The 26,301-nt window shown below is 41.7% G+C and overlaps 5 protein-coding genes across 8 annotated transcripts in view; all 5 read left to right on the top strand.

Annotated features, from left to right (window-relative positions):
- tiam1b (TIAM Rac1 associated GEF 1b) overlaps positions 1–10,765 on the top strand; it is a 44,308-nt gene extending 33,543 nt beyond the window's left edge. For all 4 annotated transcript variants that reach the window (XM_020088405.2, XM_069533774.1, XM_069533773.1 and 1 more), the window contains exons 16-27: positions 3,523–3,708; positions 4,948–5,016; positions 5,233–5,358; positions 5,455–5,563; positions 7,237–7,416; positions 7,529–7,647; positions 7,737–7,845; positions 8,003–8,058; positions 8,632–8,737; positions 8,850–8,937; positions 9,063–9,235; positions 10,086–10,765. In XM_020088405.2, coding sequence (XP_019943964.2) covers positions 3,523–3,708; positions 4,948–5,016; positions 5,233–5,358; positions 5,455–5,563; positions 7,237–7,416; positions 7,529–7,647; positions 7,737–7,845; positions 8,003–8,058; positions 8,632–8,737; positions 8,850–8,937; positions 9,063–9,235; positions 10,086–10,618 — 1,854 coding nt within the window. In that variant the 3' untranslated portion in view covers positions 10,619–10,765. The remainder of the gene's footprint in view (positions 1–3,522; positions 3,709–4,947; positions 5,017–5,232; positions 5,359–5,454; positions 5,564–7,236; positions 7,417–7,528; positions 7,648–7,736; positions 7,846–8,002; positions 8,059–8,631; positions 8,738–8,849; positions 8,938–9,062; positions 9,236–10,085) is intronic.
- A 4,782-nt stretch (positions 10,766–15,547) lies between these two features.
- LOC109630180 (claudin-17-like) lies at positions 15,548–16,793 on the top strand. Its single transcript, XM_020088201.2, has one exon. It carries the CDS (start codon positions 15,630–15,632, stop codon positions 16,320–16,322), a length of 693 nt encoding a protein of 230 aa, XP_019943760.1. The 5' UTR covers positions 15,548–15,629; the 3' UTR covers positions 16,323–16,793.
- Positions 16,794–17,578: 785 nt separating this feature from the next.
- On the top strand, positions 17,579–19,704 carry LOC109629952 (claudin-8-like). Its single transcript, XM_020087927.2, has one exon. It carries the CDS (start codon positions 17,653–17,655, stop codon positions 18,526–18,528), a length of 876 nt encoding a protein of 291 aa, XP_019943486.1. The 5' UTR covers positions 17,579–17,652; the 3' UTR covers positions 18,529–19,704.
- Positions 19,705–20,034: 330 nt separating this feature from the next.
- On the top strand, positions 20,035–22,973 carry cldn8.1 (claudin 8.1). Its single transcript, XM_069533771.1, has one exon. The coding sequence runs from the start codon at positions 20,179–20,181 to the stop codon at positions 20,959–20,961; it is 783 nt and encodes a 260-aa protein (XP_069389872.1). The 5' UTR covers positions 20,035–20,178; the 3' UTR covers positions 20,962–22,973.
- Positions 22,974–23,111: 138 nt separating this feature from the next.
- LOC109630149 (claudin-8-like) lies at positions 23,112–24,664 on the top strand. The gene has a single exon (XM_020088172.2). It carries the CDS (start codon positions 23,281–23,283, stop codon positions 24,364–24,366), a length of 1,086 nt encoding a protein of 361 aa, XP_019943731.2. The 5' UTR covers positions 23,112–23,280; the 3' UTR covers positions 24,367–24,664.
- The last annotated feature ends 1,637 nt before the right edge of the window (positions 24,665–26,301 follow it).

Below are 26,301 nucleotides of genomic sequence, written 5' to 3'. Positions count from 1 at the left end.
CTGAAATTATCCGTAGGGGTTGGTTGTGAGAATGCAAATGTCTGAGTCAGTAGCTGTGGACATTATTCAGAGTTTTTCCAACCCCCCCTGGTAAAAACGCTGGTGAATGAGTGAGCTCATGTGAAAATGCAATTAGAAGATTCACTGCGAGAAAGTGGGCGAGTTTGTGATGCTTCTAACACGCAACGGACACGAAACTGAAAAACCCCAAAAGAATACAAATATCTCAGGATGATCAGAGGAGCCATACGTGTATACAAGATGCCAAAGAGGATGTCAACATGGAAAGACGATGACATTCAAGGGATCTGGTGAAATGTATCTTTCCTCCTGCACCCAGACGCCAACCCTCACCTAAATGTTCTGGACATTTTTCAGTTGTTGAACACATCTGACCATGACAATCTCCAGCTGTGTTCTTCACGTGTGAGAATTATTTTCACTTTCTTTAACTTCCCTGGGAATAATTCATGGATCTTAATGAACAAAACCGGGCACACTGATATTTAAGAGGGTTTGGTGCAGCTTAACAAAATTGAAGGTGACTGTTGGTGGAGGTATGCATTCTACTGAGTGCCATTCAGTTTGCAGCCTGCTCCATTGCAGCCTGCTCCCCTCTCCCCTTCAACCCCCCCCCCATTCCTGAAATTCTGCATTTATATTCTACTGCGGCGCGACTCACGCCAGCCAAACCTGCTCCGCTGCAACCTTGAGGAGGAGACTCCTTCCCTCCTGCTCCTGTTTTGCACTCTCTCCATTCTGGAGGATTATCAAGACTGATTTACAATGCTCCCGGAGTTGGCCAGATCTTCACACTCACACTGTGTGCTCGACTTTACCCAGCCTGTGGAGCGGCGAGGGGGGGGGGGGGGGGGGGGAACAGCAGAATATCAGTGACAGAACCACAGCAGAGTCGGAAGGCGAAGGGAAGGCTGTAAGTGCTGGTGGGCGGAGAGGAGGAGGCAGAGCTGCTTCACTCATCCCTCATCACAAGCACCACGGCACCTTCTCTTTTTTTTAAAACAGAAGAAAGACAAGAGGGAGAGGGGGAAGAGAAATGTGTTGGAGAGCTGCAGTGTAGAGTTGACTAAGCCTGGAGTCTCTTCTTGAACTGACGCTGCCTCTCCAACCTGCACCATGGCCATGCTGAAGTGGAGCAAGCACACCAAGCGCTCCGCAGACTCCATCTATGACATGCTTCATCTGGTGAGACCCCTTCACTTTTCTCTTACCTGGTTAGTCGCTTCTGCTGCCGTGGCCGTGCCCGGCCAGCTGTTTTTATTCCCGCCTTCTCCCTCTCCCCGCTTGTTGCACACCTCCCGTTGGCTGCCACAGACAGACAACAGGAAGCTGTGAGTCACCGTTGTGTCGCAGAGTTGCCCCATAATCAGCGGAGTGCTTCACAAGATGAGGATAAAACACTGAATGTATAGGAACTAAGCTGCTGCAGATCTGACCTCAGAGGACTTGGACTTTACATATCTTTGACAAAACTACCCAGACTGTCGTTGCAGCGACTGTTGCAGAGTTTTCTCTCCTGGCACCGCGAGCTGTGATTTCAGGCTCATCACACTTTCAGGAGGAGAGAAGTGCAGTCTTCTTCTCACTCCATCATCAGTGCTCACATGCTTTGAAAATTTGTTTTCATCTATACCTGATTTGCAAGGGATAGGCTTCTTATCTCTTTGCATCTCACAGTTTTATCTTATCTACATACTGTTCTTTTCATGTGATACTGAATTGCTTTGATCCTCCACCTCCTTCTGTTCTCTCTCTTCTCTCAGTCATGTCATGACTGTCCACAAAACCAAAGCTGCCACGGTGTTAATTAGCCGAGTGAAGATTATAACTGACTGTTGTATTGGGCTCTGGAAACCTGGATGAGCTCAGTTGATTCAATAGATAGAAAAAAATCTGTCTTATTTACAGACATCTCTTTATTTCTTTCACCTTTTTTGTATGGATTGCATGGTGTTGAAAGGGTTTTCCTTTTTCTAACTATTAGTTTTTAGAGTTAAATGTACAGTACATCATCGCATCAGTGAAGTACTGCAGATACAGACATGTTATGGCTGATTTTTATTTTTGTGTGTAAAATCTTACTGGATCCTTAGTTTTCAGAATTGACCTTTTGTGTCTCTAAATCCAAATGGTTTTGGAAGTACTTATTTACATGCTGTTCCAATTTGTACTCAAATTCAACTTGATTAGCAAAAAAAAAAATCTAATTTGACAAAATGTCAATTGCAGCAGCAGCTGTTACTGCAGATTTAGCAAAACACTGCTCATTTGTGCAAAGTGAATTTGCAACATTGCATTTGCAGACATTCTAGCACCCGGTTCATATGCTGATCTGGAAGCTTCCTGATTATTTTTGGAAACGTTGTGGAAAAGGGACAAAGGGGCTGTCGTGCCTCATGCGATAATGGGTCTGTGTGATTAGGTAACAATGGTGATAACAATGCATGAGAAGATGCATGACTGTTATTTGAACGCACATTTTTCTTCCTTCGTGTATTTTGCTTTTGCATTTATTTTTTCATCGTATTTTAGTGAGTGAATGAAACAGGTTTGCCTGCAGTATGGTAAGAAGTAATGTTGTTTTGATGCCCTTAGACGTGTAGATGGATGATAGATGAGTTACCCTGATTTTAATTAAGATCGTTTTTTAATCGGGAGAGGATAACGCTCCATCTTCTGCAGCAGCGTGGAGGTTTTATCAACGTTCTTTCCCAGAGGAGCTCGTAGGTGTGACAGGATAAATTGCTGCTGTCTGACCAATAAATACTCTTAAATAACCAACTTGAGACCTCTCAGCTCTCTACTGTGCTCTCAGTGGCTTCAATACTTCCCAGTGATTCCTTTTGTTTGGCCATAACTGTTTGTTCTCAGCGACTTTGAGAGTTTTCCCCTATAAAACAAAATAGGTTTGTGATTGGTGTGAGTAGAGTTCTGTTGGTGTATTGATTGGAAAAGACAAAATACACTTTTGTTGTGATTGGTGAGGATGAAGCCTGTTACAAACTACGAGTGTATTAGTTCATCAGTGCCTGTTGTTGCTGAGGGGGGGGGGGTTATTTTTGTCCAAAATGCACATCAGGCCTGGTCTCCACGGCAACATACACTGTATGTGGACAGACACTGTTGTGTGTTTGTTTGTGTGTGTATATTTTGATTCCGTGTGTGAGATGAATCATTACACCACCGATCAGTCAGTTGGAGGAAAACACCAGGGAAAAGAGGGATGTGAGTGGAGGAGAGGGAGGCGGGAGTCACTCTTATGACAGACTGAAAATAGACCAAATTAGTGCAAATGTTTTTTTTTTTTTATTCAGAGCCGCCTCTTTCCAGGCTCTCTCTCTCTGCACAGTCATGAACCTGTGCACATCAGCAGTTGGAAAGCAAAACCTACAAGTTCATATCTGTGGCGCCTGGTCAGTCGATATTTGGATTTGAAGACTATAAGTCAGAGTTGCATCATTATCTAATCCCATTTTTCTGGCTCTCTGTTTCTTTTTGCAGAGCACGGAGCAGGTCGCTGCTTTCTGCCGCAGTCTCCATGACATGAATCCCTCGGAGTGCGTGTCCTCTTCTCCCAGCCCAGAGTCGCCCTTCCCACCTCCTGCAACCCTCCGGCAGCTCTCCGATGCCGACAAGCTCCGCAAAGTCATCTGCGAGCTCGTGGAGACCGAGCGAACCTATGTCAAAGTCAGTATCACTCATCTTTACTTGCAAGAGACAGATGGTCTTTGTGTGTGTGTGTGTGTGTGTGTGTCTTGTGTGTTATTTCTGTCCATCGATCTGTCTTGTCTGTCTGTCCTGGGTTGTGTTGTTCCGACACGTTACCTATTCCACATGTCCAATCCATATTTATCTGTGTCCCAGGGAGCATGAGGGGACACAGCTGCGCCCTTGCCTGGATATCACCTAATCTGTTTCTGTCTGTTATAACGTTGCTCAGCAGAATAACTGGGTTGGGGGGTGGGGGCGTGGATAATGGAATACTGTCGGGCCTATCTAAAATGTTATAACTCATTATAGGGCCACATATATACTTGTTATGGAAATCCTATTGTGCATGATTGATGGTGCACTGTGCAACCTTCAGAGGGGATAGTTCTTGATTTTTAGCAATTTGTTCATATTACCCAGATTCAAACATGTGGGGCGTGTTATGTGTCCATGTGTGAGACTTTCAGCTCACCTGCTAAGGACATATAGGAATATATTTATATGGATATAAAATGTAAACAGGAAGTACTAAAACTCATCAAGTTCATGTTACGTTGTGCACAAGTTAACCAGCACAAATGTCATATCCTTGTAATTTAGTTTAATCATGTGACTTGCGTTGCCGATGAAATTTGTGTTTTGAATGTGATTTTACTTTTTGAAGTCCAGACATTTAAATATTTTAATACTTTACTTATTTGGGCACCGTTGATTTAGACTCTGGAGTTTTATGACAAGTCTCATTTCAAGTTTGTCCGATTAATTCATCCTTTTTCACGTGATTATTAATAATTTATCATTATTTTACATAGTTTATTATTATCAAACTAATAATACAAAGATATTACAGATGTTAATTACAGTGCATTGATTTAAGACCCCCAGGCGTCCTTCGTTGGAGAATTGAAATAGTCTGTTTCTCTACTTTATTTTTTATTAAGAGCTGCTAATTAATCTAATGGGCTTTGCTCAGGTGACTGTTGCCATAGTCATTTATTTAATTGGGCTCCCTAACCTTTTTAAAGTTCACACAGAAAGGCCAGCTCCTCTGTGTTTGATCTTGGAGGGACTCAGACTATCCCTGTATCTTAATCACTGGTGTGGTATTTTGTTCCCAAGTATTGTTTTTCGCATTATGCAAAGTTGCGTGTTTTTCATGTCTGTATGCGTCTAAATGACACTGACATCCTCGAATCAACCACTCGTATCTTGCAGGATCTCAATTGCCTCATCGGGAGATATTTAACCCCTCTGCAGAAGGAGACCTTTCTCACTCAGGATGAGGTACGTCTGACGATGGGAGCCGTTAAGTGATGGTTGGCTTTTAAATGTCACAACTGTTGAAATGTTAAAAGAAAAGTGGGTTACATAATCATGTAAAGAGTAGCTCAGGGAGGTGTTTACAAAATGAATGGATGTTTTACATGCACTTGCAGTAATGACATTAATTTGGTTTTATTCATGTCATTCCAACATTGCTTAAATGCTCTTCTCCTTCAGTTGGATGTGCTGTTTGGGAATTTGCCAGAAATGGTGGAGTTTCAAGTTGAGTTTCTCAAAACCCTGGAAGACGGGACCAGATTGGTTCCAGATCTGGAGAAGCTGGAGCGAGTGGATCAGTTCAAGGTGCGTCTCCTTGTTACATAGATAAAAGATATGAACGGCAGCAGTGATAAACTCATTAACTACTGTTTGTGTAACAACTCTTCACTTTTCCTACAGAAAATCCTCTTCTCCCTGGGAGGCTCTTTCCTGTACTATGCAGACCGTTTTAAAATCTACAGTGCTTTCTGCGCCAGCCACACCAAAGTCCCGAAGGTCCTCGTAAAGGGTGAGTAAATGTGCACTCAGGTCAACATTCCTTCTTGGCTCAAAGGAGAGGATGTATTTATCCATCAACCATCTGCCATATCCTGCAAGGCTCTATAAATCTACTGTGCAGAGCTGTCAGCCAGACAGTTGTCTATTTGACCTCTGCATACTCTAAAGCTGGCGGCTCCCGGAGCTAAAACGCACAGCAACATGGCATCCATATAATAAGCTGTGTTGAACAGTTTGTACTGCAGCTAGTACACCTCTCGTCCCTTTTACAGTCAAGTGGATGGTTTTGTTGGCCGTTTTTACGTTCAGGGATTCAACGAGATACAGGCTTGTTGAGGTAAAGTGGCTTTTAAAGCAGTAAACAGATTATTCCTCTCTACTTGTGGCCGGCTGCTGTTGAAGGTCCAGTGTGTAAGATTTAGGTGAAAGGGAACTATTGGCAGAAATCTAATATACAGTAGAATAATCCTCATGATGTTTTCACTAGTTTGTTTCATCTAAATTATATGAATTGTAGTTTTCTTTACCCCAGAAAAGGCCCTTTATATTTAAATGCTTTATATTTACATGGAGGGGACCCTCTCTACAGAGGCCGCCATGTTTTTTACATTAGTCCAGACTGGACAAACTAAACACCTTTTGAGTTTTTATGACAACTGAAGGTACCACAGGTTCTTTTGCATGTTTGGAAGGAGAGGGTGAGGTGAGGGGTGTTCAGCTGCAACATGCTATTTCAACACTAGGTATCACAAAATTGCACACACTGTACCTTCAAATAAAATGACTCGTCTATAAAAAGCATGAAGAATTCTTTGCCAATGCATGACAATGCAAAAGAAAAACACGAGCCACTAACTAGTAGGACTGTGGTTTATTATTTGTTCGATCAAATATTCATTGGTTGGACAATCCCCAGTGTAATGGTCATGAAGAGAAAAGCACAACACCAACGGCCTTCCACAGCTTTTTAAGGCCAGTCTACTTCCTGTTTCCACAACTTTGAACTCAAGGAAACTGCTCGTACATCACTGTGGCTGTAATTTAATAAAACTGATGATCAAAAAGTCGAGTGTAAACATTTTGTAAGGTAGTTTTGCCAACTTGTCTCAGTTAAGATACACGAGTACAATTATTTAATATGCTGCTTATATTAAACTGATAGGGCACAGTGGATGATTTATTTACATTTTTTTAATTTTACCTAATCATGACTTATTGATCAGCTGAGAATAAGTGCAACTCCAGTCGACCAGGATTTAATTTGGATAACTACAGCACTACTTAACGGTGGTTCCAAGTTTGCACAGGATCAAAATGTCTGTCAATCGAAACACTGACGCTCCATCCGTACTAATGTGTTTTTCTGTTAGTGACAGTTGGTGTTTACATTGTTTTGCCTTAACCGCCAGTAGTCGATACAACAACACAGGTCCACACAAACGTGTCCAGCAGCATTTCTAAAAACTCCTAAAATTTCTCTCTGAGGTGCTTTAAATCTAAAATGTAACTGAGAGGATTTAGCCCTCAGTCAGTTTTAAATAAGCAAAGAACAAGCTTTATTATTGTGAATCAGAAACCACCAGCAAAACCACCTGAAAAACCACTTAAGAGTAGAATCATCTGTTCATGTAAACACGTCAATTACAGAAGAACGGTTTTTAAAGTATTTATCGATCATTTCAGCCAAAACCGACCACGATTTCAAGGCCTTCCTGGATGAGCGCAACCCCAAGCAGCAGCACTCATCCACCCTGGAATCGTATCTAATCAAACCCATCCAGAGGGTCCTGAAGTATCCGCTGCTGCTGAAGGAGCTCTACTCGCTCACGGACCCGGACAGCGAGGAGCACTACCACCTGGACGGTAAGACCCAGTCCCGTGGGCTGGCTGACGGAGGAGATGAAATCACTTTGACATTTCGGTAACAACATTGCAGCCACAACACTTGAACCCTAACCACCGTTGTCGTTTACAGTTGCCATGAAAGCCATGAACAAAGTGGCCAGCCACATCAACGAGATGCAGAAGATCCACGAGGAGTTTGGAGCGGTGTTCGATCAGCTCATCACCGAACAAAGCGGTGAAAAGAAAGAGGTACGTTTGGATTAAAAGTGGATTGGCTCAATTCTGTCAACTAAAGCAGACGTGTGGAGTAACGGCTGGTTTTCCGTTGCTTCTGCCAGGTTGCTGATTTGTCGATGGGGGACCTGTTACTCCACACCAGCGTCACCTGGCTCAACCCTCCTGCCTCCTCAGGGAAATGGAAGAAAGAGCCCCAGATTGCAACATTTGGTACGTCAAGTTTCCTCCAAGATTATGTATCAGTGTGACTAAGTCATTTCATGTTTACTGTCCTTTCATGTGAAGTAATCACTACTGTTTACTGCATCATTACACATTTTGATTTGACAACTTTCACCGTGATAACGTTTTTCTCATTTCTTCTTAGTGTTCAAAACTGCAGTTGTCTTTGTATGCAAGGACGGGTCGAAGAAAAAGAAAATGGTAAGTTTTCAGAAAAGCCGTCAGCAACTCTTACATCCATTTAAAACATAACCTGCTTTATTGTAGCATTGTAAATGTACTATTGCCCTTTTCACAATCAGCCCTAAAGGAGACATATGCTTTTCCAGTTGCATTTATCTGGTGTGTTATAGGTTTTTCATGCATCTGCAAGGTTAAAAAGTCAGCAGGAAACAGAAAACACAGCTCCTGAAATGCCCCAACAGAACTCAGCACAATGCCCATAACAAAGCAACAGAAAGTGAGAGCAGAGTTCGATATAATTCCTACTCTAGTGAAAGGAGTTGACCAATCACAACAGAGTGGGACAACCAGCCAATCAGAGCTTTATCAGGACAGAAGCGAAAATCAATCGTTTCAGACAGAAGCTGAAAAGAGAAGGAAAGTGATGTGTTTTCTGAACATTCAGGCATGTTAACCTTTTTAAGTAATTACCCAAATTAAAACTGTATGAGCATAATGTCTCCTTTAAAGCTGATTGGGTTAAAGTGCAGCTAATTTCACAAGCATAGTTTTGTGAGAGAAGTAAACATGACATTTTTGTTTTTAATGTAGGGCGGCTCCCATCGAGTCTCCATATCTTCAGATGATAAAGACCCTTTCCGATTCCGTCACATGATCCCCACTGACGCCCTTCAAGTGAGATCCTTGGCCAACACAGGTAAGTGACTCGATAAATAAAACTGGAAATGGAAACATTGAAGTTGTTGAGTGTTCAAAATCCAACAATTATTTCAGATAGATCTCATATAAGTGTGGAATTTCTTCTTTAGATGGCGAAGGCTCTGCTGTGTGTGAGATCGTCCACACAAAGTCAGAGTCAGAGGGGAGGCCAGAGAGGACGTTTCAGCTGTGCTGTAGGTGAGGATCTCTTCTAATGGAGGACGAATTCCACTGCAGATTGAAGCCACTGTGTCACTGATAAAACAGTCAGCTGGTATCTATTGAGTGACAGACCGATAACGTGCCGCTCTTTCTCCCCCCAGCTCTCCAGAGAGTAGAAAAGATTTCCTGAAAACCGTCCATTCCATCTTGAGGGAAAAGCACCGGCGGCAGCTCCTGAAGACTGAGAGTTTACCCCTCAACCAGCAGTATGTGCCCTTCGGAGGAAAGCGTCTCTGTGCCCTGAAGGGAGCGCGTCCCGTCATAAATAGAGCAGGTAAGTGCTCAACCGACAGCTCAGACACAGAGAGCATCAAATCAAATCTTTTTCACATCTGGCTTCAACCACATTTTAATTGATTCAATTTCTAGGGACTAAAGATGTTCCCTTCAACTAATATACCTGTAGATTACATTCCTTTTACTCCTTGGACTAGTCTGAAAGTACGAAAACAATTATAAAACATAGTGAGCTCAATTGAATCCAAAGCACAGAGTCCAAAGTAAACAATATGGTTAACGAGCGTGGCGAACGTTAGCAGTAAATGTCCACATGGCTGTGTTGAATGTAGCGACATCTTCCAGACTGGTTCAAAATAAGCATTAGATGACAGGAGTTGTTATGTACCAGCATATTCTGACACAACCTATAAGTGTTGTTTTTAATTCGTAGTTTAAAATATTGCCAAATTGCATGAGATGTTCCCGTTTTATCGCGGAATTAGTACGAGCAGAGGAGCGCGGCATAAGATCTTTGGATGCAAGTTCTTATTTTATTAATGTACATCAAAACTTAATAAGTAGTTTTAACAGTAACTAGTATTTATGGTGCAGACTAGGGAGTAAAACTTTCAAATAAAACTGCATGGAGCATTTTTGGAAAAGGATTTATAACAGTTAAATTCCATTCAGTTAGTAATAAAAGAAATTTCTTAAAACAATTAACTTTATATTTTACAACACAAGATATTATAATACTGAGCCCTGTCCAAACAGGATATAACTTGCTATAACCTGTTATTATGCTGTGCTGTACACCAGTGTGTGCAATTAAAAAAACGTATGTTGTGTTACCTGATAATGTTTGTCCATCCTATAACATGTTTTATGATCTTTTGTTGTTGCAGCATCTGCCCCCACCAGGACTCTGGGCAGGAGGAAGCTTGTGCGCAACCGCTTCACTATCGACACGGACATCGTGTTTGACGGCGAACCAGAGCAAGACCTCGCTTCTCCAGAGGAGTCAACCTGTCTGCAGCAGGAGGCCAAACCTGATCAGCAGCAGTCCGAGTTAGCGGGCGACACAGACCGCTGGGTGGAGGAGCAGTTCGACCTCGAGGAATATGAGGACCAGGAGGAGGTGAAGGAGACGGACATCTTGAGTGACGACGACGAGTTCTGTCAGAGGCCCAGAGCGCCGTCCGCCGAGGCCGACCTGGAGGCCCCCGTCATGGCTCTGTCCTTGGAGGGTGAGGAGGTAGAGGAGTGCGAAAGCCTTAAGTCCCCGACAGTGAGCGAAACGCAAGATCCTGAGCTGGTCGACACAGAGAAGCAGAACACTGTGAACATTGAGGGCGCGGAGGATCTGAAGCAAATGGAGAGGGGGGAGATTTGGGTAAGAAGGGATCAATCCGCCTCATCCCCAGACTGTGACATGTGAGAGCTTGACAAAAGTGTTTTATCAGCTTTACATGGGCTCCATGAAGATCAGTCATTACCCACAATGCATGACGTGCATTGACGTATATCACAAAGCTAGTAGAGGAAACATCCTTACCTTACTTTTGCCTACTGCTTTTTGTACAGGTTAAGATCATCAGTGGAGCGATACAGGAAACTAGAACGAGGGAACACAAAACAAATGCTGTTACATATAAATGGAGTGGAAGCTTTGAGACATGAGCTAATGGTACAATCATGGAATCTAATCAGTCGCTTTGATTGGCATGGTTTGCACATTTGGGCAGCATCCTATAGTCCTGCCTGCTGTTGCCAAATTTGGGTATCGTAAGAACATTAATAATCGTTTTTGTCTGTGTGACTCAGAGATATTATCTTAGTTAAGGGCTGTATATTATTTGTCCTTAAGTAAATAGAATAAATAATTTTTGAAGCCTCGTCTTGCACCGTTTACTGTACTTGTACATTTTCACATGAATATACACGGACGGGTTTTGGGGACAGACTTCCTGGTTGTGTGTTATATGAATTTTGGATCTCTTGTTTTACAGACTTATCTTTTTAGCCTTGGAATATATTTTGTTTGGTCTCTTGTAACATTAAAATAGTGTAATAGCCCCTGTGTCACAGAGATTTTCATTTGTTTTAACTTAACATAATCCTGTTTTACTTGAATCTGCATTTGCTGTTTTTATGTCTTTATTTACTGTGAAACCATTTTGATATGTTTTCCCTCTATTCAAAGAACACTTAACATTACATCATTAACATTGTACGTGCACACTCTGTATTGTAGAGAATTTGCACATCAGCCACTTGTGTGTTTGAAAAAAAATTGTTCACTGGTAATGAATTTCAAAGCAATGGATTTTATTTATTCACATGTAAATTGATTTTTTTAGCAAAACACACGTAGTAGTTTATTTTTTTCTTGATCACAAAGAAAGTCCAAATGTGCTCAGGCAATCAAGGGGGAAGACTTGTAGAATGCCTAAAGAGAAAGAACTCGTACTTGTAAACAACTCATTGTGCTACTAAGACTGCATTTTTATTACTGTGTGTATATAGAAAAATGTATTGATATCATAATAAATACAGTTGTTTCCTACTTATAAATCAAAGCCCCTCTCTGTGCTGTGATTCACTGGTTCGTGTGGTCGTAACTACTCGTTCCCTGCGGCTCTGCTGTCAGAGATGTGAGGCGAGAAAAGCGCACAAATGCCCGGCGTGCTCTGATGTGCCAGAGAACGATGGAAATGAGCAGCAGATCAATGCTCTCCTGCCGCAAACTAACACGTAGAGAAGGCATGCAATTGCAAAACAACCAAAACACCTTCAGGAGACATTACGAGCAACTTTGCGTGTTTGCAAGCAACGGCTGTTTTAGTGTCTGATGCTGACGGATCTAAATCTCCCACTATAACAGAGAGGAAGCAGGAATCTCTTGTAAATGAGAGTTTTCACCTGCTCACTCAGGGGGGAGTCATGCAACACTTAAAGTGAAACACACTGAGACAGAATAAGAAACCAGGCTGCTTTCAGACCCGATCCAGAGATCAAGGCTGAAAAGGGTTCAAGAGAATTGGCAGGAGAGCACAGACCTCCACCGAGTCTAAAACCCAATCGCAAACATGTTACAAGGGTGAGATAAAATAAAAAATCTTGGATACGCTCCGACTACACCTATCTATAACATTTCTCTAACTAACAAACAGACAAAAACATAAAATGCATTGGTCACTAAATTATTCCTGTGGCAATTTCACAAATTCGAGACATGTATGACCCAAATAAACAGGTAGAATAAACACCATGAAATAAATAACCACAACATAAAGTAGCAGCAATATTTGGCCAAGCTCACCGGCTTTATTCGAATAAGGTTTTTCTAAGAATGTACATCAATCATAACTGAGATCTTTGTTTTTGTGCGTTGAGCAACTGCTCAATTTCATTCAACATCTCTCCATTAGGGTGTGATGTGATTTTTATTTCTTAGCGATGCTTTTTTCTCATCTGGCGTCACAGTAAGTTCTGAGAGCTGAAATTTTAGTGCGCGGCAAAAAGGAACATGTCAAAATCAGGACGCCAATCACGTATCATTACATTAGTGGAGATAAACAGCAGCCTTTCACTTCCACCTTCCTGTGTTTCATCAGCAACATGTACTCACAGTGTTATCTCCTCCTTTGTTTTTCTGAGCTCTGTGGACTTCCTGTCACTCCCAGTCCCTCTACTGTCAATCAACACCTCCACCACAAAGGCTCTGCGGCTCCTTCAGACTCCCGCAGCCGAGGTGTTCATGCAGGGCCCATAAACAGGCAGAGATGTGGGTGGGTGGGTGTGTGTGAGAAGCAGTTATTTTAAGATAAGTTAAACGTGCACGGTGACTATCATAGCTTACAGATGTAGTTGTTATAGAACAGAATTGAACAGTTTTTTTAATTCTGGCTGTGATTTTATTTGTAATCGTCTTCTGCCAACAAACAAGTCCTGTTACCATACCTTCACCTACTTCCTGTTATATTTCATATTGATTTAAAAATTTTAAAGGCATTAAATTGTCTTCCACCAACATTATTTTTCAGATTTATTGGCCTAGGATTAGTCCTCTTGACCACGAAGAACCACATATGGAGTCCTGCTGGTTAGCGAGCTTTTACTATAGGAGCCCTACTGAACAAACCTATGGAACAAACTCTTAAATCCCTGCTTGTTATTTTTTGTGAAAGCTTTTGCTCTTATTTAACACATAACAACATATTTTATTGATATGACTAAATCTACATTACTTACGTTCCTTTGTTTCATTCTCATTTTATCTGCCTGCCGGCACACTGTCTTCTTCATGAAGTTTCTTATATTTAATATCAATCTAGTTGTCAATCAAATTTAAACACTAAAACTGGCTTTTCCATTTATTTTCAATATTTCTAATTATTTAGGTTTCAAATATTTGTAGGGTATCACTCATGAAGCTAATATTAAAATGAAAAATCTGGAAATCTGTTAATCATCTCAAAACCAAAAACAGAATACAGAACACAATTTTTGGGAGCAAAATAAAAAATCTCTTTTGTTATATTTAAACAGAAAAACTGTTTTTGGTTACAGAATCCAAAAAACTAAATAACAACTTAAAACGGTCCTTTCTTTCTGTTGTTTGTACCAGGTCCTTCTATCATTCTTCTTTTTGGGTTAAAGAACAAAAAAGTGAGTTGATTTTTTTGTTTCTTTTTAAACAAAAACCAAAATCATGAAACCTACTCGATAATTTTATTTCTTTTAAATATTTTTGCAAATAGTTTTATGGCCCAGCAATGTGCAGTCATGTTTACATACAGCAGGGGGCAGACATAGTCTGTTGTAGTTGTACATAACTTCCTGTGCGGCCACATTATCTTACACCTGTGTATTCATGTAGTTTCATTCAGTCTTAGCTTAATATAATTATAGTTCATTTATATCAGAATATATTGTTGTAACACGAGCTCATCCACATGCAGAAATGACTGCACAGCACAGGTTTGGTGTATCTGACTTCACGACCGGGCGTCTCTCTGCATGAGCGAATCTGTTTACATTTGAAGCAGCTGAGGATGTGACGAAAGTATCACTCAGCGAACCTGTTCAGCAGGCTTCTCAGTTTCTGTTCCTGTTCTATGACCTCTCTCTCCGTCCTTCTCTCATTCTCTCTCCCACTTCTCAGAAACAGGTTGACCAACTTGAGTTTAAAAGGAGTGGCTCTTCTTAAGAACAGGAAATACAAAATCCCCCCCATTGTTTTTGAAACATTCCCTCCTCCTGTGTTAACAGACCATTCACATTTTGGTATTAATCGTTGAGTCTTAGTTAAAGCAAGTTGAGATTGTCATTTAAATTAAGTTCATTGTGTAAGATTTAAGTGAAAGGGATCGAATATTGAATATAAAATAATCCTAGTGATGTTTTCACTGATCATCTACAATTGTATGAATAGTAGTTTTCTTTACCCTAGAATGAGCCCTTTATATTAATATACTTTATATTTACATCAGGAGCGGGGCCTCTCTACGGAGGCCGCCATGTTTTTTTACAGTGATCCAAACTGGACAAACTAAACACCTTAAGAGTTTTTATGACAACTGAAGTCTACCACAGGTTTTCTGTCATGTCATGGAAGCAGAGGGTGATGTGAAGGGTGTTCAGCTGCAACATAAAACTTCCCCACTAAACTCTACAAACTGAACCTTTAAGTTTTCATGGCAGTACCTATGGTCAAAGTGTTTATTAATTTGACAGTTACAGCTGCAGAGTTAATTGATACTGCTCCCTAAGCAGACCGACTGTGCGATGATTGATTTTTACTCATGAGCTGAGCCAAAGAAGAATTTGTTCTTACTCAAATGAAGAACAGAACACACTTCCTACAAAATACATGAAGTTTGATGCGTATCAAGATTCTTTGTGTGTGTGTGTGTGTGTGTTAATGGGCTTGCATAGAAAACAAAGGGAATGTTTGTTGACCACACATCCTGTTTTTTTCCCGGGGCAATAGTGTTGCTGACTTATTTCGAGCAAAAACATTTATTATATATTTTCCTGGTTATTCAGTTGTCTGACACACTTTGGAAACAGCTGATTTACTCATCTTACAGTAAACTGGGTGCAGCATAAAGATGTGTGCAATATTTGAAGTTACCTAAACATTGTCAAGTCATAATTGGATCTCTGAGGTTGGGCCGTAATACCAGGTCTTAACTCGACTAGTCACGCTCTTTTCATTGGTACAGGTCATGCATGACCAGCAAGGATGAGAGACTTGTTTGCTTTTAGTTTTCTAAAAACAGTTCAAATTCCAATTGTAGGAATCAAGGTCAAGTCATCTCAAACCAGTATGATGACATTGCATGCAGGGTGATGCTATCACAGATTTAAGGCTGTGCAAACCAGATCAGTTGGGACAGTTCGACAGATAACACAAGGGACCAGGCTGCATTAACCTCTGAGTCATGAAAGCCAAGTTGGACATCTTAGCCCTGGTCCTGGGCTTCATCGGCCTGGTTGGGACAGTTACCATCACCGCCCTGCCCACGTGGAGAGTCTCTGCCTTCATCGGTGCTAATATTGTTGTAATGGAGGACCTCTGGGAGGGGTTGTGGATGAACTGCTGGAGACAGGCTAACATCAGGATGCAGTGCAAGATGTATGAATCCATGCTGATTCTCCCGCCAGAGCTGCAGGCGGCCAGGGGGCTCACATGCGTCTCCATAATTCTGGTCGTCCTCGCCTTGTTGATCACGGGATTTGGGTCCAGGAAGAGCAACTGCTGCGATGACAACATCAGATCAAAGAACACCATCCTCGCCTTAGGGGGGTGTTTGTATCTACTGTCCTTTTTGACCACCATCATCCCCGTCAGCTGGGTGGGCTCCACCGTCATCAGCAACTTCTATAACCCGCTGGTGTTGGAGGGACGCAAACGGGAGCTGGGGAGCGCCCTCTTCATCGGCTGGGCCACATCTGGCATCTTGCTCATCACTGGGATCATCGTTCTGTTCAGTTACAACAAACATCGAGCAAAGGACGAAGACCCCTACTACACTGGTACACCTCTGGTGCCACTGAGGAATCCATCCCAATACGGGAGCGACTACCTAAAGAGGACGCCGTCCACCTCTCATAAGAATCATCAATATGTGTGAAGAACTGTACTGCATTGCCATCTCCGTTTTTTTCATGTCTCTAACGTTCAAAATTATTTTTAGTATGTAGCTTTGCAGTTTCATAAAACCAAAATTGGGCTGTTTTTGTAAAGGGAAAACTGTTTTTTTGCTCTTGGTTCAAACCAAAATCATTATACAACTGCACAGTTGCAAGAAAATATGTCGATATAAATTCATGTTGAAATTATAATGTATTATATAACTATTCACGTGAAATTAGCACTCCTTAAATTGTTTTTTACACTGTTGTTCCATTTTTAATGTTCTTTTACATTTGTATTTTTCCTCAATTTTCACTTTCAAATGCTAATTTTGGTTTGAATGGATACAGACTAATCAACAGATTTAATAAAGGTTTGATTCTACCTTTGCTTGTGTAACTGCATTTTTTGTCAGGTGTGCATTTTCCTACTCCTCACAAAAACATCAAATAAAAAACTCCAGACTGCTCATTTTTGTAAAATGTCTTTCTTACTAAATGAAACTAAATTCAGGCAGTGCATTTCACAGCTCCTCAACAAACACACAGTTTTTATGTTTAAGAGACTTCATTGTGCTGGTTAAAGGTGAGAACTGCTGCCATGTGGACAATACTGTGTTACAATGAAACCCAACCTCCTCACGTTTCTGTGCTCAACACCTTTTTATCAGCTCAGTTTACATCTGGAGGAGGAGACAGTCAGACGTCCATGATCAGTCTCTCAGGTTTCAGTCTGAGACCAACAACAGATTTGTGACTCATACACTGTACACACATTTACCTCGATAAAAAAGGAACTACATTTCCTTCACACAAACAAATTCAAGTAATTTAATTTGAAAGATCGGTGCTTCCCAAAGAAGGAAACTAAGAATATAATGACAATTCTTCTCAGAAAAAATTTAAATAAACACATTTACTTTCATTCTACTTTCATTTTTATCTCTTAAGTTCCAACCACTAACAGCAATGAAAGTGTATGCCAAATTATTTTCTCTAGTTCTTCTTTGGTTCACTAAACATTGTGCTGTCAATACTGAGCATGTATTGAAATGTTTAAAAGGAGAAACATAATTTGATCAACTGCGACTTTATACAGTGATTTAATTTGTTCCCGATCACAAGACGATTGTTTGTGGTGGCAGTTGGATTTGCATTCAAAAGGAGCAATGCTCTTTGGTGTGTCCCCATTTATCTGATGGCTATAAAGCAGCTCAACCAGTAAGGTTGCATTGCATTGTTAGCATTTCTGTGGGTGTATAAGTTCCTTGACTTGCTCTTCTCCTCAGATTTGTTTCTGAAGCTGCGAGGGTGCAGCCAAAAGCCGCGATGGCCACGTACACTGCTTACAGTGGCTACAGCAAACCCCCACAATCTTATGTGGGCTCTTACTACGACGAGAAACAGGCCAAAGCCTACACAGATTATCAAGACTCTGTGTACGAGGAGAAAAAGAGACTCGATAAGAAGGACCGCAGGGACGCCATTTGTTGTGAGGTGGTGGCACTCGTCATCGGATTCATTGGACTGATCGGAGTGTCGGCCGTGACGGGCCTGCCGATGTGGAAGGTGACAGCCTTCATTGAGGAGAACATCATTGTCATGGAGACCCGCTGGGAGGGATTATGGATGAACTGCTACAGACAGGCTAACATCAGAATGCAATGCAAGGTGTACGATTCCCTGCTGTTTCTGCCCCCGGACCTCCAGGCCGCTCGAGGTCTGATGTGCAGCTCCGTGGCCCTCGCCTCCTTCGCCCTCATCGTTTCAGCAGTGGGGATGAAGTGTACCAAAGTGGTGGACCACCGGGCTCGCACCAAACACATTGTTCTCGTGTCTGGAGGCTGTCTGTTCCTCATGGCCTGTGTCACCACCCTGATTCCTGTGTCCTGGACCGGCCACGTCATTATCAGGGATTTCTACAACCCACTGCTGATCGATGCCCAGCGCCGGGAGCTCGGGGAGGCTCTGTACATCGGCTGGGTGACCTCGGCTTTGCTTTTCAGTGCCGGAGTGATTCTGCTGTGCCGTCACGCTCCTCGCACCCAGGATTCAGATGAGAGGATTGTGTACAACCCCGGGGACAGTGTCTACCAACCTGCCTACGCTTACCAGCCATACACTTACCAGCCGGCCTACACCTACCAGCCTGCCTACTCTGTACCACCACCAGGATCTGTAGCATACACACCAAGTCAGTACTAGTGGAATCAAACACAGAGACTATCTTGAATCATGTTTTTTTTTTATTTGCCAGGACTTATTGCAATTGAGAATAAACTGACAAATATGACGAGAGGCTGTCACTGAAAAAGGCCAGATATTTTATTCCTTTCTCAAAGGAGGGCCAAGTGTGTTTTGATCATGATGAACTGTGTTGGATTTCTGCATTCTTTGTTTCCATGTGATTGATTTTCACTAAATTATATCAGTTAATGAGGCGCAATATATATTTTTTCAAACCTGTAATAATGTAATCTGTTATGTAATCCTTACAGCCTCTGCTCACATGCTCTTTGAGAACAAACTATGCACTAGGCCTTTTTCAGATACAATACTGCCAAATGAATGTACATACTAAATAAAACATAAAACATAAGGTCACCAAACTGTGGTTTATAATAAAGGGATAATGTTCAGAAAACTGAGGAACTGATAAGCTGATGGAGAAGTAAGGGTAAACCACAGCTTACACCATAGCCAATGTTTCACTACCTGCCTGGGATAACAAAGTTCCCACTGACACTGCTCCTGTTTGACTCACTCGTGTTGCGTGTACATGGAGACTTGTTATGTTGTCTGCAGTAGAAATGTGCCTAAACTGGTTTAACCAGACCGCTGACATGGGTACACTCACAACACAAAGATGCCAAGAGATTTCATTTCAAACAAGCCACAGGGCTGCTGCTTTTTTAGACCCCAGATAAATCAAGAAATCCAGACAGGAAATACAACACTGACAGGGAGACGTCATCACACAGCAATAAATAATGTATAGGCATTTCTAAATGTTCTTTTTGTTAACGTTTTGTGTCTCTAGTCCCATTGCAGTCACATTTTCTGAACACACAGAATACCACCATAGTAAATGATGAAGAATTGAATTGATTATGTTTTGTGTCATGTTCTCTGTCCTCACTTATGATTCAAAAATAAACAAATTCCTTTATACTATATATTCTTTATGACAATTCTTATTATTAGTAGTCGTAGTTGTTAATGATTGGGGTTTTAATCTTTAAGTCATTTGAAAATTTTATTTTTTGATTATTATGAGGAGTTAATTTTGAGGCAGCTCAACATTCAAATCAAAAAATGTTCTGTTTTTTCCTGTCATGTCAAATTTTAATAAACAAAACCTGGAGACCAGGACAAACATTAGGTTGAGCTCAAGAGCTGATTGTGTGTGATATCTAGACTTATAACAGGAAGTATATTAAAATGAAGTACTTTTTATATGCATGTAGCTAGTAACACATTTGAGAAACTAAAAAGAAAAATTCCCTTGTTAATAAAACACCCAAGTTTTTCTTTTCAGTTTCTTTGTGAAGTGAGATGTGTAAACTGAGACCTGTGAATAAACAAAGTGGCAGCTTACAGCAGCTCCTGGGTGAGGTGTGCAAAGAGGAGAAAAAGGTAATGGGGGATTCTGTTTCACGGCAACAGGTTGTAAGTCCCACCCCTTCCATTCTGGCGTCCTGTCCACAGGGAGGAGAGAACGCAGGTGAACATCAACCTGCTCCTCCTTCTCCCCTGGGATGCAAAGCCACTCCAATCTACATGCATCCAACTGTAGTCTCACTGCCTCCACACATTTCTGCACGTATGAGCTTGGAGGCGTAGGAAAAGAACAAGATGGCCAACTCAGCGCTGGAGATTGTGGGTCTCTTATTGACCCTGATCGGGCTGATTGGCGCGGCAGCGAGCACCGGGATGCCGATGTGGCGAGTCACAGCTTTCATTGGGGAGAACATCATTGTGTTTGAGACTCGCTACGAGGGTCTGTGGATGAATTGCTTCCGGCAGGCCAACATCAGGATGCAGTGCAAGGTGTACGACTCTCTCTTGGCCCTGCCCCCTGACCTGCAAGCAGCGAGGGGGCTCATGTGCAGTGCTCTGGCGCTGGGCGGCCTGGGTCTGCTGATCAGCTTGGTGGGGTTGCAGTGCACGTCATGTATCCAGAACAACGACAGAGCAAAGCGACTAGTTCTGATCATTGCAGGAAGCATGGTCATCATGGCTTGCATCTGCGTCCTCATCCCTGTTTCGTGGACGGGCCATGTCATCATCAGGGACTTCTACAATCCCTTGCTGATCGACGCCCAGCGCAGGGAGCTCGGGGAGGCTCTGTACATCGGCTGGGTGTCCTCGGCTTTTCTGTTCGTTGGAGGATGCATGTTTATTTGCTGCAACCTGCAGTCTGAAGACAAAGGTTCAGAGAGGTATGTTTACTCCAGGGACTCCAGCTACATGGCCTATCCCCCACAGCCCCTACAGCCTCAGCAGCTGGTGCTAATTCCCCGACCAGAACCTCAACTACAACCTCAATTACAACCAGTCCTGTCCAGACACCCATCAACTATCTACTCCAACTACTCCAGATACCCCTCTGTACGCAGTGCGGTGGCTTATCTCTGAACACTGGCCGAGGTAATGATAATCAGTTATGGTCACTATATTCAATTCAATTCAATTCAATATATATATATGCGAGTGAATGTCTTTTTATGCTTGACAGTGCGATCTATGACACATTTCTAGTTAAAAACACATTTCAATGAATACAAATGAATCCAATTCATAGTGACGTCCGTTTAAAATCAACTGTTTTTATATATTGTTTGTGGTATAACATTTTGATAAAGAGCACTAGTAAAACCAGTGATTTCCACTACTGTCAAGTGTGTTGTATTATCAAATATAATTATTTTGTACATTAGGTTAAAACGTTTGTATATATGTGTTATGATAATTCACACATGATTTAAGCAACGTTTTTGTGGCACATTTTGTATTTGTGTTTATTGTGAAAATGACATTTTGCTGTTGGGACATGTTACCAAGCTGCGCAGTTATGTTAATAATTCAGGTGTTTCAACCCAATTTTCTTTTTACCTCCAACAAAATTATACACAAAGAATAACAAATACAGGTGAATCAAGGGGACAGAAATATATATATTTTGCTGACGAATGGTGTGAAACTGACAGACATTGGAGTCTAAAACTTGTGTGTGTGTCTGTTTGCTGAAGTTTTGTGTATGATGCCCTGGAGGCGCTTGTTAACTGATGGAACTGAGTAAACATGAGATGCAGGTTTAAGACTGTGTGTTGAAGGTGTGGATTCAGAGGCAACTCGAGCCGGACAGTTTGTGAAGAATCCAGACGACCTGACAGCATGAATAATGTGATCAGAATTTGCAAGTCACTTTGAATAGAGATAAAGTATTTTTAGGCCACAACTTGTGTCAGTTAATTTCCTGGTTGGCTTTAGCTTCATATGTTGTTCATAACAGTGAGAAAATCTATGTTCAGGCTACGTAAGTAGTTCTCGAACTACAGAGTCGTGTCATTTCAATTTTAGTGAAGCAGTTTAAATCAAAACAGGAGATTGGTGTTTGTCTCAGTGTTAATTAAGGTTACACCAAAATTCAAGTGTAACTTCACCAACATGTCTGTGCTAAACTCCACCCCCTGCAGGATTTTGAAAAATGCTAAAAACTGGTCAAGGGACTGAGGGGGAGAGGAAGGTGGACGTGATTGTGGCTGAAAAAATGGAGATCGACACAGAATCAAGAGGCGTCTATGCCACATAGGGTTCTTTTAAAGTGGAGGACTTTTCCCCTCTGGAATCCCCTAGAATGGATATTAGTGTGGTGGAGGACCATGGTGGTCCATTTCCATTTGAACCGTTCAGCTCAATCACTCCCCAGTCCGACCTCTCGTAGGCCATGAACGTCCAGGAGAGGGTGGAGTCAGTCTCTGGGTTCAAAACAAGTTGTAAAGCTGAATAATTACCGAGAACATGTTTGAAGCTCCAACATAAAATGTCCAACTTATCAAAAATTACACACTGCACCAATCGTGCCACTCTTTGATATTACTCCTGTCCTACAATCTGAGACTGTTTTTGTCCAGATCAACAAACTCAGTTGCAATAGCCATCTTTCAACCAGTAGAGCGCAGTAATAATGCATTTTTACCACATCTAGTGTCAAATTCAAACATTTTGCCCTAAAATGTCTTCATTTGGAGCCGAATTAAACAACAACACTACTAAATATCTGTATAAATTGGTTTTAAGATGAAGTGATTTAGGGGTTTAGTTATTATTTAAGGATCTGTTTGTCCATGTTGTGTCATCTCAGCAGCTTTAGAGTTACACAAATATGAATATATGTTGACTTCTTGTATGAAATGTTAACTTGTCATTTCTGAAAATATACATCTGGTCCTCAACAATCAATAACTGTGTTTGGCCTGTGTGAGGCGCTTCATCTCCTGCTCCACTAATGTGAAGTCATCTCTGCTCCCCTGTGGACAACAGAAGTACTGGAGGAGCTTATGTGCTACACTGAATATTTGTTTGCGAATTGTTATCACATACAGTATAATGTGAAAAATAAAAACATAATAACTGATGAAAACCTTCCTGTTTGTGAGTTCTGGTATTGTCTTGAAAATGTTTACTGTAGGAGAAGCTGATGGCGCAGATACAGGTCGGGGCCCGAGGAACCATAAACACAAAATAAGCAGAGATCCTCTTTACCCCCATCGCTCTGGGCCAACCAGGTGACAGCAAAGCACCTTTCTCATAACATATCGCCTCTTACTGAAAACAGACTGCATCAGAAGAGAAGAGGCTCTGAATCTGAGATGTTGTACTAAAGCATCAGGAGTTTATGTTGACGTGAGCTTTCCTACTTTTGGACCCAGCTGGATTCTCTCACGCTGCACAATGCTTCAGGGTGTTACAGAGATAGCCGCGATGTGTGTCGGGCTGGTCGGGCTGATCGGGGCAGCAGCTACTACAGGAATGCCCATGTGGAAGGTAACTGCTTTCATTGGTGCGAACATAATTGTCATGGAAACCCGCTGGGAGGGCCTGTGGATGAACTGCTACCGACAAGCCAACATCAGGATGCAGTGCAAGGCGTACGACTCGTTGCTGTTCCTGCCCCCGGAGTTGCAGGCAGCCAGGGGACTGATGTGCTGTTCTCTGGCCTTGTCGGGGCTTGGGCTCCTCGTGGCTCTGGCGGGAATGCGGTGCATTTCCTGTTTTCAGGGTAACGATTGGGCTAGGACCATAATCCTGATGGTCGCAGGTGTTATGCAGCTCTTGGCATGCTTTTGTGTCATCATCCCTGTGTCATGGACGGGTCACGTCATCATTAGAGATTTTTACAATCCTTTGCTGATTGACGCTCAGAGGAGGGAGCTGGGAGAGGCTCTGTACATCGGTTGGGTGACTGGCGCCTTCCTTTTCGCCTCAGCACTGCTGTTTCTCTGCCGTCGTTTGCCCACGGACAAAGGATCATTTGACGTGTACCACCCAGCCAACTTGCTCAGCTACAAGCCAGCACCCGGATACCCATCTCTGATGAGGTACAATCCCGTCCCGAGTATCTCAAGCCTCAAATCGACTGCGTACCATCCTTCTCTGCGGAGCAATGGCTCAGCTGGGCAACAACTTGCAATGCCACTGGAAACTGTCCTTCCATTGACAAATAACGGAGCATTAATCAACCCTCCTGTTGCCTATAACCCAGGTCTGCCTGACCATGCATCATTGTTATATCATGGTAGCATGGCTCACCATTCCTCCATGCATAGTTCTAACAATGTTGGAAGCAATTATACTCCGGCAAACTCCTTGTACATGAGCCACAACACCACACCCTATTCACTGACTTACAATCCCACCGCATCCTACCAGTCCAGCTTTCATCCGGTTCCACACTCTCCTATTTTCATAGGATATAAAACATCAATAGTTCATCCAGGGTCTCACAGCGGGAGCAGTGGTGCTGGTGTATACATATAAACAAAATCAAGTGGGGGGTTTTGCTGATTAAACTACAGACACAAAGCTTTTTATACTTTTATATTCCAGCATCAAAACTGCTGTACATTAGCTGCAAGGTGAAGGTAAATTAAATTAAATTAACTAACTGTCTATATAAGGATTATCTTAATGAAGATTAAAATAATGTTAATTAATAACCTCGTCATTTTTATTCTGCGACAAATGTAAGGGATATGTGATCATGTTGAACATAACCATTCAATGTTAATGTCTTGCATCTCTGTGACAATTATAAATGTAAACATTGTATGTGATTCCTTTCGGTGTGGTTTATATTTTACTATCAAAGTGGACTCACCTCATTTATCTGTTTTACTTAAGTATATTGAGAGGGTGAGGTGTAGGCCAAGAAAAAAAATCATGAATTAATTCATCAGATTTGATAAAGAGAGAGGGGATGCAGGATTTTATTTTTAATTTTCTTAAACATAGCGAAGTTTTGGGGAATTTCTCAAGAAATAATAGTGATCAGGCTTATGTAGAGTGCTAATGTCTATTATAATTATCTCATGTATGTGGTGTTGATGTTAAACTAGTGTACTGAACTAGGTTTGAATACATGTGAAGTACCCTTAGTATCAAAATCACTAAATACTGCACGTGTTGCGATTAAACAACTGTGGTGGCCTGAGTCAACCCTAGACACTGTATATATCCACCACTAGATGACACCAGAGAACGGGATGAGTGTCCTGAGTTGGCTGAAGCTCTAATTGGAGAACTTCCAATTCAGAGCAACAAACCAAAAACCTGAGGATCTCAGATAATATATAAAAGGCAAATGATAAACATGTGTACTGAGTATTTTCTTGTGTCATCCATCAGATCTTTCAGCATCATGAGTGTTTTAAAAAAAAAGTAAAATATACTTCAACAAGCTAAATAGTTTAATTTGACAGTGTATTACTGCAAATGATCTATATATTTTGTTTTAATATTTTTTTCACAGCAAAGCCGACCTGAAGATATAACAGATATAACAGATATGGATAGATAGATAGATAGATAGATAGATAGATAGATAGATAGACAGATAGATAGATAGATAGATAGATAGATAGATAGATAGATAGATAGATAGACAGACAGATAGATAGATAGATGTTCTTTAGAGATCCCAAATTGGGAAATGATTGTGTAACAGCAGCATGTCAAGGGCATTGCACATAGAGCGCCAGATATGAAGAATTTAAATAACTCATAATGTAATACATAGAGACTGTACTTAATCCCTAAGCAAATGATACAAGCTGTCAGGGTGTAAATTGATTCTTAACTATCAGTGTCTAATGAGGCTAATTTATGAGGAGTTAAATAATAGTGAGATTAACCTAATCCCCCCAAAACACCATCACACCCCTGATGCTTCTTGGTTGGAGAGAAGTGGTTTGGAGCATCATCACTTTTCACCACTCATCAGATCAGTGCACTCATCGTTTTTTTATTCAACCCCAACCACTCAGCTCCGAGGAATTAGGCAAAGTGGATTAAGGTAATGTGAACACATTTTGTTTGACTGTGAGATTGTGTCACATAAACAGTTTGAGGTAGTTAATCTTCGAGGGGAGCGACACTGACCAGTTTGGAGATTAGATTTGCGTTTCCATCAGGACTGGAGCAAAGATTTAATCATTCCTCGGTGTACCGAAGCAAAGACGTTGTCGAGGTCGAACGTTGCCAGATTTGAAGTTAATCTTCAGGACGTATCCATGTTTGCGGATCAGAGGCTTGGCTGTGCCCTCAATTGAGCGCCTGCACGGGAGAGATGCTCAGATGCGTCAATTCAGCCAGAGACAGACTAGGAACAGAGCGGGGGGGATTTCATAATAAAAGCATTCACAATGTTTTCTTCTATCAACCAGCAGAAGAATCAAGACTGATTATTGATATGAA

This window comes from Paralichthys olivaceus, chromosome 11, assembly GCF_024713975.1.
Source record: "Paralichthys olivaceus isolate ysfri-2021 chromosome 11, ASM2471397v2, whole genome shotgun sequence".
Lineage (NCBI taxonomy): Eukaryota > Metazoa > Chordata > Actinopteri > Pleuronectiformes > Paralichthyidae > Paralichthys > Paralichthys olivaceus.
This window is presented reverse-complemented; position numbering and strand designations above follow the sequence as displayed.

Bases quoted from the DNA above. Each gene is read 5' to 3' on its own strand.
- LOC109630180 (XM_020088201.2), top strand. From the start codon at position 15,630: ATGAAAGCCAAGTTGGACATCTTAGCCCTGGTCCTGGGCTTCATCGGC.
- LOC109629952 (XM_020087927.2), top strand. From the start codon at position 17,653: ATGGCCACGTACACTGCTTACAGTGGCTACAGCAAACCCCCACAATCT.
- cldn8.1 (XM_069533771.1), top strand. From the start codon at position 20,179: ATGGCCAACTCAGCGCTGGAGATTGTGGGTCTCTTATTGACCCTGATC.
- LOC109630149 (XM_020088172.2), top strand. From the start codon at position 23,281: ATGCTTCAGGGTGTTACAGAGATAGCCGCGATGTGTGTCGGGCTGGTC.